This window comes from Salmo salar, chromosome ssa15 (genome assembly GCF_905237065.1).
Source record: "Salmo salar chromosome ssa15, Ssal_v3.1, whole genome shotgun sequence".
NCBI lineage: Eukaryota > Metazoa > Chordata > Actinopteri > Salmoniformes > Salmonidae > Salmo > Salmo salar.
Window position 1 is genome coordinate 89,651,810 of NC_059456.1, and position 18,157 is coordinate 89,669,966.

An 18,157-nucleotide genomic window follows, 5' to 3' on the forward strand; every position below is an offset into this window, starting at 1 on the left:
TTTTATAATCCACGCCACTTTCAAAAACAAGTTATCTGTGATCAACAGATGCATATCTGTGTTCCTAGTCATTTGAAATCCATAGATAAGGGCCTAATGAATTTATTTCAATTGCCTGATTTCCATATATGAACTGTAACGGATTTGATTTTGAACTCAGCAATATCTTTGAAATTGTTGCGTTTATATTTTTGTTCTGTATACATATGGGAAACGCTTCGATACAAAGTGATTTTCGCTAACCCTAACCCTTTTCCTAACATTTACATAAGTCTCCTAACCTGCTATGTTAATTCTCGGAACCTGTTACGAAAAAGTAACTTAGTTCGGAATCGAAGTGGGGTGAAAAGAGTGTTTCTCACGTACATTTAGGTAGGGGTTAAGCCATACAAAACCTAGGGGTTAGGGGTTAAGCCATTCAAAAAATTCCAGATTTTGGGCGGAATAAACCCTCTTGCTTTGCCTCTTCCTCTCTGATAAAACCCACTTTACACCAATGACTGTAGGCTTCACACAATGGAATACGTTTATTCAGTAAAACTTTATTTGTCAGTGCATGAACAGAATGCCATGACCAGATTTATTTTCTCTCACCACTTTATTTTATTTTCTTCTCAATTACTTAAAAAAAATAATGGAACGATTTACAGATTTATTTTCTGAATGAAGGCAGGTATTTATACAGGTGCTGTACAATGTATAAACATTTACAACTACCACATAATGTAAAGACCAAAAGGCTGTTTTCTGTTGAAGCAATGCAAGGCCACATTATTATATACAGACACGTTACATGAATGATGGGAGGTAAAAGGGAAACTAAATATAACGGTGAAGAGAAAATCAAAATCCTTATACTTGTCTAAGATTTAATCACAAGATTCAAAAGGTTGATTGGAAGAGAAGACTTGAAGCTTGACACACCCAAATGTAAGGTTTTGGCAGATCATTTTCAAAGCTGCCACATACCGATGCCCTCAAACATACTAGGCTATCGTTGTGTAAACTTCCGTCATTTTGTAAATTCGTGACACAGATTAGGGGCGGCAGCTAGCCTAGCGGTTAGGACAGTTGGGCCAGAAACCAAAACGGTTGCTGGTTCGAATCCTGAGCCGACTGGGTCAAAAATTGGCCGATGAGCCCTTGAGCAAGGTACAAAACCCTAATTGCTCCTGTAAATCGCTCTGGATTAAAATGTATAAAATTTAAATGTAGATTTCGGGGATTGTCGCATGGAGTTCCATTATTTCCGTTCCTCCAGAAGAGGGCACTATAGTCTAAAGCAGGGTTTCACAAACTTTTTCACTCAGCGCCCCCTTCCAGCAATGGGGAACATCCCGTGCCCCCCTTGCGCATTCACACGCCACGTCTATTTTTATGGGCACAAGCACTGTTCACACCCCTCTTGTTGGTGGAGAGAATTTTTCAGGCTTAAAGCTTATTTCCTGCAATTCTACAAACAAATGTATAGGGTACAAAGAACATTTTGCAGTTTTAAAACACATTTTCTTGCGATTCTATATATTTTGCCATGTTTAATGTTATTTGAGTGACAAAAATATTACAACAATATCTATGGGCTAAAAAACCTTAATAAAAAAACGGTAGCTGACATGGGCTAGTTGATCTGGACATTTCTGACAAGTTATAAATTCCTCTCTAAGGTATGTAATGACTAACATGACAAGAGAAACTGATGATGCACTATCCAATTTCAAAATTGCACCTCGTGCATTCTACTATTACAACTTTCAAGAGTAAGTTTAAAGCCGTACTGAGTTTTAATTTTTTACATTTTTTAACTTTATTTAATCTTTATTTAACTAGGCAAGTCAGTTAAGAACAAAATCTTATTTACAATGATGGCCTACCCCGGCCAAACCCTTAATCGGACAACACTGTGCCAATTGGGAGTCCCATAGGGCGGCGCACAATCGCGGCTGGTTGTGATACAGACTGGAATCGAACCAGGGTCTGTAGTGGCTCCTCTAGCACTGAGATGCAGTGCCTTAGACTGCTGCGCCATTCGGGAGCTCCCCTAGGGAGTTCCGCGCACCACAGTTCAGGAACCACTGGTCTAAAGCACGGTTTTCCAAACTCTGTCCTGGGGCACATTTTGGTTTTTGCCCTAGCACTACACAGCTGATTCAAATAATCAAAGCTCAATGATGAGTTGGCTAATTCAATCAGCTGTGTAGTGCTAGGGCAAAAAACTAAACGTGCACCCAGGGCTGAGTTTGGGAAACCTTGGTCTGAAGTGTGCCAGAATATATCAGGATATGTTTGGTATTACTGTAGTTTTTAAATGTATGTAATATTAACATCTTGGACTGGTGTAATATTAAAAGCACATTTTGATGGGCACGTTGGAGGAAGAACAATTGTGGTGTCATAAAAATGCAAAGGTCTCACTTTTTAACCTCAATCTGCCAATACAGCTAATTTACCCCCACATTTAGATTAGAAAACACCTTGCTAAATAATACACATATTAGATAACGTACAGTCAAAGCTACAGCACTGTCTAAAATACACACCTGTCAGCATGTAGTATACACATTTTACCAGAGGATCTAAAATGGCTGCTTACAATAAACAACATTACCGATTAAGGATGTGAACGGGCTATGAATGGATAGAAATACAATGTATATGGATCATAGACTAATATGGGATAGAATTATCACACGTGACTGACATGGCTCATCCAACATGGGGGCACAGTTACTGATACAGTGACGTGAATGTAATGTGATGTAAACTAAAACACAAAAGTGATGAGCAATAATTGAAGTACAGATGTAAGATCTTAATTTGAGCCAGTTTGCTACAGCAGGAAAATAATCCTGCAGGAACAGGAAATGTGAATTATTATGTGGATTATAATTCATGTTCACTTTTGTAGGGGTTGATACATTTTTCGTAAGGGAAAATCAAGACTGAAATTTGAAAGTGTCAGAAGTCTTTTTAAACCTCAAATACACTACAAGTTTGAGGATAGGAAAGTTCTCCTGCAATAAAGCAAATGAACATTTTCAGTGGTGATGTCTCTACACACTTACTACAACGGCTCATAATAACGGCCGGAACGGAGTAAATGGAATGACATCAAACACCTGGAAACTATGTGTTTGATACCGTTCCACTGATTCCGCGCCAGTCATTACCATGAGCCTGTTCTCCCCAATTAAGGTGCAACATCAAAATATAGAATGGCTCAGTATGGATACATATACACTTATTCTTTGTCATTTAATTTCAATAAATTACAATATGCTTCACAATAAACACACGTGTAGTAGTAAACAATATACCTAACCACAAGTGTCTGGTCTTCAGATAGATATGCATATAAAGCTTTTCCGTAATGATCTAAAATCCACTGCAAAGCTGATGACAACAGTGATTCTGAGTCTGCACAGAGCATGTAGTCTACACACCCAGTTAACATGTCTGGACTGTATTTCTAGATATGGACAGAAAATGATTGAAAACCCAAACCCCCCTGATCTCCCAGTGACTTGAGGAGAAATCACCATCATCTCTTTATACATCCATCAGGTACATAGCAGTGGATCAATCCCACCAGCCACCAGGAACACAAAACGCTGAGTGATTGCCTGGATAAGAGTCTGTCTTTAGAACCTTCATACAGTAGTGACAAACAACAATATCCTTCATCAAAGCCAGCATCAGAGAGGAAGCATCTCCTTTCATTCAACCACAAACGAGTATTACATCACAGAAAGGACGATACATCACATGACATGGACCAACTTCCTCCCAGCAGGTTGGAGTCTGATTGGCACAAAACAGACTGGACTTCACATCCTCCAGATCAACAGGCACGCACCGCATCTGCAGAGCCACAAACTGACTGAACTCTGGACATAAAAACAGCCTGTAGGAAGGTTGGCTGAAGCAAACTGTGAAAAGATGCACTGATATGCAATAAGAGGCAATGTGATGATATGGAGTAACACAGTGACGCAAAACAGCCTAAATCCTCTCAATCCTCATTGGTCCATTCTAAATGTCATCATGCTGAAAATGAGCAGAACTGTAGAAGCTGTGTATGTATCTGTTGTGGACAGGTTAGTCAGTCTACGATGCATCAGTTTCCCTCCACATGAGAGTGGATTTTGGCTGAGCTAGGGACCTTCCAAGGCCCTGGGGTGATGGTGACCTGCTTCTTGCTGCTGGGGTTCCTGTTGCATGTGGAGTCCTGGCAAGCAGCACTACTGGTGCTATCCCTGGTGTCCCTCTGATTCTCTTCCTCCGCTGTCTCTCTGTGTTTGCCCTCTCTCTGACTCCTCTCTCTCCAATTCAGGGTTCCGCACTCTGAGTCCGGCCCCGTCTTCTCCTTCTGTGTCTGGGATCTATGAGGCTCTCGCTCCACCTCTGTGTCCTTCCTGCGGCGCTCGCTGGTTCTCGTCTCCCTCTCCTGTCTGTGATTGGGGTCCTCCTCCTTGCGTCTCCTTTCTCTTCCCCTGAGTACCCTTACCAGAGGCAGGGTTGGAGCTGGGATGCTGCCCCCTAGAGCGCCTCTGACCCTCCTGGCCCTTCGAGGGCTGCCTGGAGACTGCTGCCTCCGGATCCCTCTTTGAGGTCATCTTCCTGGGGCTGAAAGAGCGGCACTCTTGACCCTTCCGGCCCTCTCTCTGGCCATGGGCCTTCTTCTCGCTGCTCAGGTCTCCCTCCACTAAGCCATTCTTGTGTTCAGCACTCCCTGCCTTGTTGTCTCGGTCTACTCTGTCGGTCTTCCTGGGGCTCTGGGAGCGCTCTTTGGTTTCAGCCTGGGCTTCGGTGGATCTCTTGGGGTTAGCATGCTTATCGCTGTGGGAGGTGATGGAATCACTTTTCTTGGGGAGGGTGTTGTTGTTGGGGCTGTTGGCTCTCCTCTGGCTATGGCGGTGAGGCTGCTGCCCTCTGGCCTTGTTGGGCTCCAGCAGCCTGGAGGGTGCAGCGGCAGCAGACGTATCCCAGACAGAGGGCTCCTCGGGGGCAGAGTTGTTGGCGGAGGAGGGGCGGGACAGCTCGGAGGTGGACAGGGAGATTGAGGATGGAGAGGTGGGGGATGACTGCTGGTCGGATGCAGAGAGTCTAGGAAAGCTTGAGGGTGAATTGTTCACTTTCTCCTTCATACCTGGAATAAAGGCATTGAGAGTCATAGTGAGTGAGACATTGGTTCCACCTCCAATTTGCTGAGAAAGAAATAACAAAACAGATTGTGATACTGAAGCAGATTGGAGACTGTAGTTATATTAAAGAGATATATTGTATGTTCAATATGTGAAGGTGGTGAAGCATCTTGAAATCTAAAATAAGTGCACATTCAATAATCCACTAACAAAATTAATCTTTCCATTATAACCTTTCAAATAGGAGCTTTAAGTCACACAGACAATATGAATCTGATATATGTATCAGTGCCATCAAAGGGAGGTGTAAGCTTTTCTCCACCACCGCACAGCTGACGTTTGAATTTCCCTCAAGAGCTGATAAGAGTAGCGCTGGCGTGATTGAAAGAGCAAAGATGTGTAGCGGAGAACCAGAAAGTGAGATGGACTTAGTGGAGCTGAAATGGGGTTTCGATTTCTACGAGAAACAACTCATAGAAATCCATTCTTCTTAAAATCAGGACAGAGAGAGTTGATGCCGGTGAAACGCACATACATCATTTGAACATCTCACTGATCAATATCTAGTTAACGACTTTCTCCTGGTCTCGATCATTGTGATGTTGTGTGTGTTCAGCGGCAGTGGCGTGTTTGTGTTCTGTAATAACAACTCAGGGGCTCTAGAGCCACATCCTGCTCCAGCGGGGGTCTCAGGACCCACTTCAATCAATTGCAGATAAAGGAAAACTGCAGATTCACTCAGAATGTATTTCAAAGAAAGGTTTGGTTGTGTCCTTGAGAAGAACAACTTGTGGGGCGTGTCTTTTCGTGGTTAACACCATTAGAACAACATAAACACTTAACCTGTAGTGCAGTTTCCTTTATCTGTCATTGATTGAATTGGGGCCTTTGTTAGTGAACATGTTCGACTGGAGTCACTGCCTCCGTTCAGACCGCCTACATGTTACAATCAGTGTAGCTCTCATTGGGCGAGGCCTTGTCTGAGCGTAGGACTGTTATGGGAGGAGATGTCCAGTTATGATTAAGGGGAGCAAGGAGGAGCTATAAACAGAAGCTGATTTTAAAATGAGGCGTACCACTTTGAAACGGAGAGAACAGAGGCAAAGAGGAGGAGAGAAGAGAACGAGGTGGTTTACCAAGGTTATTAGGGACAGACCAAGAAAAGCAGTGAGGCCACTAGTGATGCTCTGGTTTCATGTAGAAGCACAGGGTGGAGGAAGAAGAGTTCACACCTACAGGGAGGAAGAAGAGAGAGAGAACAGTGCCAGGAAAGCCAGACAGAGAGCGGTTGAGCCAGATAGATAGAGAGGTATAAAGCTAGAGAGACAAACCATGGTAAAGCGAGACGGCTGCAAAAGCTTTCACATGCACAAAAGGGAGGTATGGTCATTTATATGTACTGTATAGACTGGGTTATATTGTATGTACGGAGAATCTTTTTAATGAAATGTATGCATTCACTACTGTAAGTCGCTCTGGATAAGAGCGTCTGCTAAATGACTAAAATGTAAATGTAATGTATGTGTGTGTGTGTGTGTTGAAAGTTTAATAACAGTGTTTGAGTAGAATATGTGTTGAGTCCATAGAAGTAGAACAAGTAGAATGGACACATTCTAATTCTATGGTTTAGTCCATGGTCAGTCTTCTATGCGTATGTGTATTGCAAGCAGTAGTAACAGTGTCTGAGTAGGTTACATGTTGATGAGTTCACATTCTAATTCTGTGGTTGAGAACATGGTCAGTCTTTTATGTGTGTTTGAGTAGAGTATGTGGTTGAGTCTGTGGTTTCTCACTGGGGTCGGGGACCCGGCCCAGGCCAGGTCTGAGGAGCAGCAGGACCTTGGTGCCCCCAGCCTGGATCAGCTCGATGGCCCGGGTGTGTGTGATGCCCTGGGTGGGCTCACCGTTGATCGCCACAATCTGATCTCCTACCTGTGGTAACACACATGATGTTTCAGTACTACTAGCCACAGTATTTACTCAGTATGAAGCTAATGCTAATACTACAATCACTTGAATCCTTGAAATCTCCCAATGTCATTAAACCCAGCAAAATCGCCTTTCTCCCCTAGACACCATTCAACAGACATGTACTGTATGTGTGCCCATTCTCATAGAGAGAACAGATGTAGCCACCATCTATGAGAGCAAGTATTAATGCCCTGGGTTGGTGACGGACTGGCCCAGTTAGACTCACGTGTATCCTGCCGTCCTTCAGTGCAGGGCCCTCCTCCGCCAGTCTCAATATGAACAGGCCCATGTTGTACTCCTTTCCTCCCCGCAGACTGAAGCCAAACCCCCGCTGGCCTCGCTCCAGCTCCACCTGGAAACCGCCCTGATACAGAGATAATATACATCTCTATACATCAGTTATTCAGCTAACATGTAGCTAAATGTCATATTGTAATAGATGTTTAATGCTTTATGATATTCAGTTACGCAATATTGATTCACATGGCTAGGAATACACAACAATAAACACATACACACAGTGGTTGACCTCTCCTCTCCATAGCCTCACCTGCTTGGGGTCTGAGGTGATGAGTTGTCCCATCTCGCTGGGTGGAAGGGACTTATACTCCAGGACGTCTCCATTCCTAAACAGTCACATACAAAACATCACAGTGTCAGTGTACTCACCAACTCCAGTACCAGAAAGGTTTCCTTCTTCACATGGTTTGTAGTGTTTGGTGTCTGTTTCCTTCAGTATTCTTATACAGTGTGGGGTAAATGGTATATGCTATAGTTCTTCTGAAGAGACAAGCTGCTTGTTCTGGAAACTAATGTAACTGCTGCTTGTAGCAGACTTCAATCTCATTACAATCTTTTGTGTTGAGCTGCAGTGATATAATAATAATAATATGAAAAAAAAAAAAAAAAAGTAATATATGCTAGAGAGAACCAGTGATAATAATAATACTAATATTAATATATGCTAGAGAGAACCAGTGATAATAATAATAATTATAATAATAATATATGCTAGAGAGAACCAGTGATATAATAATAATAATAATAATATATGCTAGAGAGAACCAGTGATAATATAATAATAATAATAATAATATATGCTAGAGAGAACCAGTGATATAATAATAATATATGCTAGAGAGAACCAGTGATATAATAATAATAATAATATATGCTAGAGAAAACCAGTGATAATTTAATAATAATAATAATAATATATGCTAGAGAGAACCAGTGATATAATAATAATAATAATAATATATGCTAGAGAGAACCAGTGATATAATAATAATAATAATATATGCTAGAGAGAACCAGTGATATAATAATAATAATATATGCTAGAGAAAACCAGTGATAATTTAATAATAATAATAATAATATATGCTAGAGAGAACCAGTGATATAATAATAATAATAATAATATATGCTAGAGAGAACCAGTGATAATATAATAATAATAATAATAATAATATATGCTAGAGAGAACCAGTGATATCATAATAATAATAATAATATATGCTAGAGAGAACCAGTGATATAATAATAATAATAATAATAATATATGCTAGAGAGAACCAGTGATATAATAATAATAATAATAATAATAATAATATATGCTAGAGAGAACCAGTGATATAATAATAATATATGCTAGAGAGAACCAGTGATAATATAACAATAATAATAATAATAATATATGCTAGAGAGAACCAGTGATATAATAACATTACAAATATATGCTAGAGAGAAACAGTGATATAATAATAATAATAATATATACTTGAGAGAACCAGTGATATAATAATAATAATAATAATAATAATAATAATATATGCTAGAGAGAATCAGTGATAATAATAATAATAATACATGCTAGAGAGAACCAGTGATAATAATAATAATAATATATGCTAGAGCGAACCAGTGATATAATAATAATAATAATAATAATAAATATAATATGCTAGAGAGAACCAGTGATATAATAATAATATATGCTAGACAGAACATGTGATATAATAAAAATAATAATATATGCTAGAGAGAACCAGTGATATAATAAAAATATATGCTAGAGAGAACCAGTGATATAATAATAATAATATATGCAAGAGAGAACCAGTGATATAATAAATATAATAATAATAAATGCTTGGGAGAACCAGTGATATAATAATTATAATACATGCTAGAGAGAACCAGTGATATAATAATTATAATTATAAAATATGCGAGAGAGAACCGGTGATATAATAATAATAATAGCTAGAGAGAACCAGTGATATAATAATAATATATGCTAGAGAGAACCAGTGATATTATAAGAATAATGATATATGCTAGAGAGAACCAGTGATATAATAATAATAATAATAATATATGCTTGGGAGAACCAGTGATATAATAATTATAATACTAATATATGCTAGAGAGAACCAGTGATATAATAATTATAATTATAAAATATGCGAGAGAGAACCGGTGATATAATAAAAATAATAATAATAATATATGCTAGAAAGAACAGAATCAGTGATATAATAATAATAAATACTAGAGAGAACTAGTGATATAATAAGAATAATATATGCAAGAGAACCAGTGATATAATAAATATAATATATGCTAGAGAGAACCAGTGATATAAAAATAATAATATATGCAAGAGAGAACCAGTGATATAATAAATATAATATACGCTAGAGAGAACCAGTGATATAATAACAATAATACATTTACATTACATTTACATTTAAGTCATTTAGCAGACGCTCTTATCCAGAGCGACTTACAAAATGGTGCATTCACCTTATGATATCCAGTGGAACAACCACTTTACAATAGTGCATCTAAATCTTTTAAGGGGGGGGGTTAGAAGGATTACTTTATCCTATCCTAGGTATTCCTTAAAGAGGTGGGGTTTCAGGTGTCTCCGGAAGGTGGTGATTGACTCCGCTGTCCTGGCGTCGTGAGGGAGCTTGTTCCACCATTGGGGTGCCAGAGCAGCGAACAGTTTTGACTGGGCTGAGCGGGAACTGTGCTTCCTCAGAGGTAGGGGGGCCAGCAGGCCAGTGGTGGATGAACGCAGTGCCCTTGTTTGGGTGTAGGGCCTGATCAGAGCCTGAAGGTATGGAGGTGCCGTTCCCTTCACAGCTCCGTAGGCAATCACCATGGTCTTGTAGCGGATGCGAGCTTCAACTGGAAGCCAGTGGAGAGAGCGGAGGAGCGGGGTGACGTGAGAGAACTTGGGAAGGTTGAACACCAGACGGGCTGCGGCGTTCTGGATGAGTTGTAGGGGTTTAATGGCACAGGCAGGGAGCCCAGCCAACAGCGAGTTGCAGTAATCCAGACGGGAGATGACAAGTGCCTGGATTAGGACCTGCGCCGCTTCCTGTGTGAGGCAGGGTCGTACTCTGCGAATGTTGTAGAGCATGAACCTACAGGATCGGGTCACCGCCTTGATGTTAGTGGAGAACGACAGGGTGTTGTCCAGGATCACGCCAAGGTTCTTAGCACTCTGGGAGGAGGACACAAGGGAGTTGTCAACCGTGATGGCGAGATCATGGAACGGGCAGTCCTTCACCGGGAGGAAGAGCAGCTCCGTCTTGCCGAGGTTCAGCTTGAGCTGGTGATCCGTCATCCACACTGATATGTCTGACAGACATGCAGAGATGCGATTCGCCGCCTGGTTATCAGAAGGGGGAAAGGAGAAGATTAATTGTGTGTCGTCTGCATAGCAATGATAGGAGAGACCATGTGAGGATATGACAGAGCCAAGTGACTTGGTGTATAGCGAGAATAGGAGAGGGCCTAGAACAGAGCCCTGGGGGACACCAGTGGTGAGAGCGCATGGTGCGGAGACAGATTCTCGCCACGCCACCTGGTAGGAGCGACCTGTCAGGTAGGACGCAATCCAAGCGTGGGCCGCGCCGGAGATGCCCAACTCGGAGAGGGTGGAGAGGAGGATCTGATGGTTCACAGTATCAAAGGCAGCAGATAGGTCTAGAAGGATGAGAGCAGAGGAGAGAGAGTTAGCTTTAGCAGTGCGGAGAGACTCCGTGACACAGAGAAGAGCAGTCTCAGTTGAATGCCCAGTCTTGAAACCTGACTGATTAGGATCAAGAAGGTCATTCTGAGAGAGATAGCAGGAGAGCTGGCCAAGGACGGCACGTTCAAGAGTTTTGGAGAGAAAAGAAAGAAGGGATACTGGTCTGTAGTTGTTGACATCGGAGGGATCGAGTGTAGGTTTTTTTCAGAAGGGGTGCAACTCTCGCTCTCTTGAAGACGGAAGGGACGTAGCCAGCGGTCAAGGATGAGTTGATGAGCGAGGTGAGGAAGGGGAGAAGGTCTCCGGAAATGGTCTGGAGAAGAGAGGAGGGGATAGGGTCAAGTGGGCAGGTTGTTGGGCGGCCGGCCGTCACAAGACGCGAGATTTCATCTGGAGAGAGAGGGGAGAAAGAGGTCAAAGCACAGGGTAGGGCAGTGTGAGCAGGACCAGCGGTGTCGTTTGACTTAGCAAACGAGGATCGGATATCGTCAACCTTCTTTTCAAAATGGTTGACGAAGTCATCCGCAGAGAGGGAGGAGGGGGGGGAGGGGGAGGAGGATTCAGGAGGGAGGAGAAGGTAGCAAAGAGCTTCCTAGGGTTAGAGGCAGATGCTTGGAATTTAGAGTGGTAGAAAGTGGCTTTAGCAGCAGAGACAGAAGAGGAGAATGTAGAGAGGAGTGAGTGAAAGGATGCCAGGTCCGCAGGGAGGCGAGTTTTCCTCCATTTCCGCTCGGCTGCCCGGAGCCTTGTTCTGTGAGCTCGTAGTGAGTCGTCGAGCCACGGAGCAGGAGGGGAGGACCGAGCCGGCCTGGAGGATAGGGGACAGAGAAAATCAAAGGATGCAGAAAGGGAGGAGAGGAGGGTTGAGGAGGCAGAATCAGGAGATAGGTTGGAGAAGGTTTGAGCAGAGGGAAGAGATGATAGGATGGAAGAGGAGACAGTAGCGGGAGAGAGAGAGCGAGGGTTGGGACGGCGCAATACCATCCGAGTAGGGGCAGAGTGAGAAGTGTTGGATGAGAGCAAGAGGGAAAAGGATACAAGGTAGTGGTCGGAGATTTGGAGGGGAGTTGCAATGAGATTAGTGGAAGAACAGCATCTAGTAAAGATGAGGTCAAGCGTATTGCCTGCTAATATATGCTAGATAGAAAAAGTGATATAATAATAATAATAATATATGCTAGAGAGAACCAATAATATAACAACAATAATAATATATGCTAGAGAACCAGTGATATAATAATAATATATGCTAGAGAACCAGTGATATAATAAGAATAATAATAAATACTAGAGAGAACCAGTGATATAATAAGAATAATAATAAATACTAGAGAGAACCAGTGAAATAATAATAATAAATGCTAGAGAGAACCAGTGATAATAATAATATATGCTAGAGAGAACATGTGATATAATAATAATAATAAATGCTAGAGAGAACCAGAGATATAATAATAATAATAATAATATATGCTAGAGAGAACCAGTGATATAATAATAATAATGAGAATAATATATGCTAGAGAGAACAAGTGATATAATAATAATAATAAATGCTAGAGAGAACCAGTGATATAATAATAATAATAATAAATGCTAGAGAGAAAAATTGATATAATAATAATATATGCTAGAGAGAACCAGTGATATAATAATAATAATAATAAATGCTAGAGAGAAAAATGTATATAATAATAATAATATATGCTAGAGAGAACCAGTGATATAATAATAATAATATATGCTAGAGAGAACCAGTGATATAATAATAATAATAATATATGCTAGAGAGAACCAGTGATATAATAATAATAATAATAAATGCTAGAGAGAAAAATGTATATAATAATAATAATATATGCTAGAGAGAACCAGTGATATAATAATAATAATATATGCTAGAGAGAACCAGTGATATAATAATAATAATAATATATGCTAGAGAGAACCAGTGATATAATAATAATAATAATATATGCTTGAGAGAACAAGTGATATAATAATAATATATGCTAGAGAGAATCAGTGATAATAATAATAATATATGCTAGAGAGAACCAGTGATATAATAATAATAATAATATATATGCTAGAGAGAACCAGTGATATAATAAAAATAATAATAATATATGCTAGAGAGAACCAGTGATAATAATAATACTAATATATGCTAGAGAGAACCAGTGATATAATAATAATAATAATAATAAAAATTCTAGAGGGAAGCAGTGATATAATAATAATATATGCTAGAGAGAATCAGTGATAATAATAATAATATATGCTAGAGAGAACCAGTGATATAATAATAATAATAATATATGCTAGAGAGAACCAGTGATATAATAAAAATAATAATAATATATGCTAGAGAGAACCAGTGATAATAATAATAATAATATATGCTAGAGAGAACCAGTGATATAATAATAATAATAATAATAAATTCTAGAGGGAAGCAGTGATAATAATAATAATATATGCTAGAGAGAACCAGTGATATAATAATAATATATGCTAGAGAGAACATGTGATATAATAAAAATAATAATATATGCTAGAGAGAACCAGTGATATAATAATAATAATATATGCTAGAGAACCAGTGATATAATAATAATAATAATAATAATATATGCTAGAGAGAACCAGTGATATAATAATAATAATATATACTAGAGAGAACCAGTGATATAATAATAATAATAATATATGCTAGAGAAAACCAGTGATATAATAATAATAATATATGCTAGAGAGAACCAGTGATATAATAATAATAATAATAATAATATATGCTAGAGAACCAGTGATATAATAATAATAATAATAAAAATATATGCTAGAGAGAACCAGTGATATAATAATAATAATATATGCTAGAGAGAACCAGTGATATAATAATAAAAATAATAATATATGCTAGAGAACCAGTGATATAATAATAATATATGTTAGAGAGAACCAGTGATATTATAATAATAATAATATATGCTAGAGAGAACCAGTGATATAATAATAATAATAATAATATATGCTAGAGAGAACCAGTGATATAATAATAATAATAATAATAATATATGCTAGATAGAAAAAGTGATATAATAATAATAATAATAATATATGCTAGAGAGAACCAATAATATAACAACAATAATAATAAATGCTAGAGAGAACCAGTGATATAATAATAATAATAATAATAATATATGCTAGAGAGAACCAGTGATATAATAATAATAATAATAATAATAATATATGCTAGGGATAAAAATTGATATAATAATAATAAGAAATGCTAGAGAGAACCTATGTTATAATAATAATAATATATGCTACAGAGAACCAGTGATATAATAATAATAATAATATATGCTAGAGAGAACCAGTGATATAATAATAATAATAATAATAATAATATATGCTAGAGAGAACCAGTGATATAATAACAATAAAAATATATGCTAGAGAGAACCAGTGATATAATATTAATAATAATATATGCTAGAGAGAACCAGTGATATAATAATAATAATATATGCTTGAGAGAACCAGTGATATAATAAAAATAATAATAATATATGCTAGAGAGAAACAGTGATAATAATAATAATAATATATGCTAGAGAGAACCAGTGATATAATAATAATAATAATAATAATAAATGCTAGAGGGAAGCAGTGATAATAATAATAATACATGCTAGAGAGAACCAGTGATATAATAATAATATATGCTAGAGAGAACATGTGATATAATAAAAATAATAATATATGCTAGAGAGAACCAGTGATATAATAATAATAATAATAATATATGCTAGAGAACCAGTGATATAATAATAATAATAATAATATATGCTAGAGAGAACCAGTGATATAATAATAATAATAATAATAATATATGCTAGATAGAAAAAGTGATATAATAATAATAATAATAATATATGCTAGAGAGAACCAATAATATAACAACAATAATAATAAATGCTAGAGAGAACCAGTGATATAATAATAATAATAATAATAATATATGCTAGAGAGAACCAGTGATATAATAATAATAATAATAATAATAATATATGCTAGGGATAAAAATTGATATAATAATAATAAGAAATGCTAGAGAGAACCTATGTTATAATAATAATAATATATGCTACAGAGAACCAGTGATATAATAATAATAATAATATATGCTAGAGAGAACCAGTGATATAATAACAATAATAATAATATGCTAGAGAGAACCAGTGATATAATAACAATAAAAATATATGCTAGAGAGAACCAGTGATATAATATTAATAATAATATATGCTAGAGAGAACCAGTGATATAATAATAATAATATATGCTTGAGAGAACCAGTGATATAATAAAAATAATAATAATATATGCTAGAGAGAACCAGTGATAATAATAATAATAATATATGCTAGAGAGAACCAGTGATATAATAATAATAATAATAATAATAAATGCTAGAGGGAAGCAGTGATAATAATAATAATACATGCTAGAGAGAACCAGTGATATAATAATAATATATGCTAGAGAGAACATGTGATATAATAAAAATAATAATATATGCTAGAGAGAACCAGTGATATAATAATAATAATAATAATATATGCTAGAGAACCAGTGATATAATAATAATAATAATAATATATGCTAGAGAGAACCAGTGATATAATAATAATAATATATGCTAGAGAGAACCAGTGATATAATAATAATAATAATAATAATATATTGCTAGAGAAAACCAGTGATATTATAATAATAATAATAATAATAATAATATATGCTAGAGAGAACCAGTGATATAATAATAATAATAATAATAATATATGCTAGAGAACCAGTGATATAATAATAATAATAATAATAATAATATATGCTAGAGAGAACCAGTGATATAATAATAATAATATATGCTAGAGAGAACCAGTGATATAATAAAAATAATAATAATATATGCTAGAGAGAACCAGTGATAATAATAATAATATATGCTAGAGAGAACCAGTGATATAATAATAATAATAATAATAAATGCTAGAGGGAAGCAGTGATAATAATAATAATACATGCTAGAGAGAACCAGTGATATAATAATAATATATGCTAGAGAGAACATGTGATATAATAAAAATAATAATATATGCTAGAGAGAACCAGTGATATAATAATAATAATAATAATATATGCTAGAGAACCAGTGATATAATAATAATAATAATATATGCTAGAGAGAACCAGTGATATAATAATAATAATATATGCTAGAGAGAACCAGTGATATAATAATAATAATAATAATATATGCTAGAGAAAACCAGTGATATAATAATAATAATAATATATGCTAGAGAGAACCAGTGATATAATAATAATAATAATAATAATAATATATGCTAGAGAACCAGTGATATAATAATAATAATAATAATAATATATGCTAGAGAGAACCAGTGATATAATAATAATAATATATGCTAGAGAGAACCAGTGATATAATAATAAAAATAATAATATATGCTAGAGAACCAGTGATATAATAATAATATATGTTAGAGAGAACCAGTGATATTATAATAATAATAATATATGCTAGAGAGAACCAGTGATATAATAATAATAATAATATATGCTAGAGAGAACCAGTGATATAATAATAATAATAATAATATATGCTAGATAGAAAAAGTGATATAATAATAATAATAATAATATATGCTAGAGAGAACCAATAATATAACAACAATAATAATAAATGCTAGAGAGAACCAGTGATATAATAATAATAATAATAATAATATATGCTAGAGAGAACCAGTGATATAATAATAATAATAATAATAATATATGCTAGGGATAAAAATTGATATAATAATAATAAGAAATGCTAGAGAGAACCTATGTTATAATAATAATAATATATGCTACAGAGAACCAGTGATATAATAATAATAATAATATATGCTAGAGAGAACCAGTGATATAATAATAATAATAATAATAATAATATATGCTAGAGAGAACCAGTGATATAATAACAATAAAAATATATGCTAGAGAGAACCAGTGATATAATATTAATAATAATATATGCTAGAGAGAACCAGTGATATAATAATAATAATAATAATATATGCTAGAGAGAACCAGTGATATAATAATAATAATAATAATATATGCTAGATAGAAAAAGTGATATAATAATAATAATAATAATATATGCTAGAGAGAACCAATAATATAACAACAATAATAATAAATGCTAGAGAGAACCAGTGATATAATAATAATAATAATAATAATATATGCTAGAGAGAACCAGTGATATAATAATAATAATAATAATAATATATGCTAGGGATAAAAATTGATATAATAATAATAAGAAATGCTAGAGAGAACCTATGTTATAATAATAATAATATATGCTACAGAGAACCAGTGATATAATAATAATAATAATATATGCTAGAGAGAACCAGTGATATAATAATAATAATAATAATAATAATATATGCTAGAGAGAACCAGTGATATAATAACAATAAAAATATATGCTAGAGAGAACCAGTGATATAATATTAATAATAATATATGCTAGAGAGAACCAGTGATATAATAATAATAATATATGCTTGAGAGAACCAGTGATATAATAAAAATAATAATAATATATGCTAGAGAGAACCAGTGATAATAATAATAATATATGCTAGAGAGAACCAGTGATATAATAATAATAATAATAATAAATGCTAGAGGGAAGCAGTGATAATAATAATAATACATGCTAGAGAGAACCAGTGATATAATAATAATATATGCTAGAGAGAACATGTGATATAATAAAAATAATAATATATGCTAGAGAGAACCAGTGATATAATAATAATAATAATAATATATGCTAGAGAACCAGTGATATAATAATAATAATAATAATATATGCTAGAGAGAACCAGTGATA

General features: G+C 35.5%; 1 protein-coding gene across 3 annotated transcripts in view; it reads right to left on the minus strand.

The window, feature by feature from the left end:
- Positions 1-522: 522 nt before the first annotated feature.
- The window catches only part of magi3a (membrane associated guanylate kinase, WW and PDZ domain containing 3a), a 315,880-nt gene continuing 298,245 nt past the window's right edge, over positions 523-18,157 (minus strand). For 2 of the 3 annotated variants that reach the window (XM_014146803.2, XM_045696258.1), the window contains exons 20-23: positions 7,663-7,738; positions 7,339-7,476; positions 6,935-7,073; positions 523-5,146 (exon numbers count right to left, since the gene is read on the minus strand). In XM_014146803.2, coding sequence (XP_014002278.2) covers positions 4,380-5,146; positions 6,935-7,073; positions 7,339-7,476; positions 7,663-7,738 — 1,120 coding nt within the window. In that variant the 3' untranslated portion in view covers positions 523-4,379. Of the gene's footprint in view, positions 5,147-6,277; positions 6,374-6,934; positions 7,074-7,338; positions 7,477-7,662; positions 7,739-18,157 lie in introns of all 3 variants that reach the window. The other variant, XM_014146804.2, reaches the window with a different exon arrangement.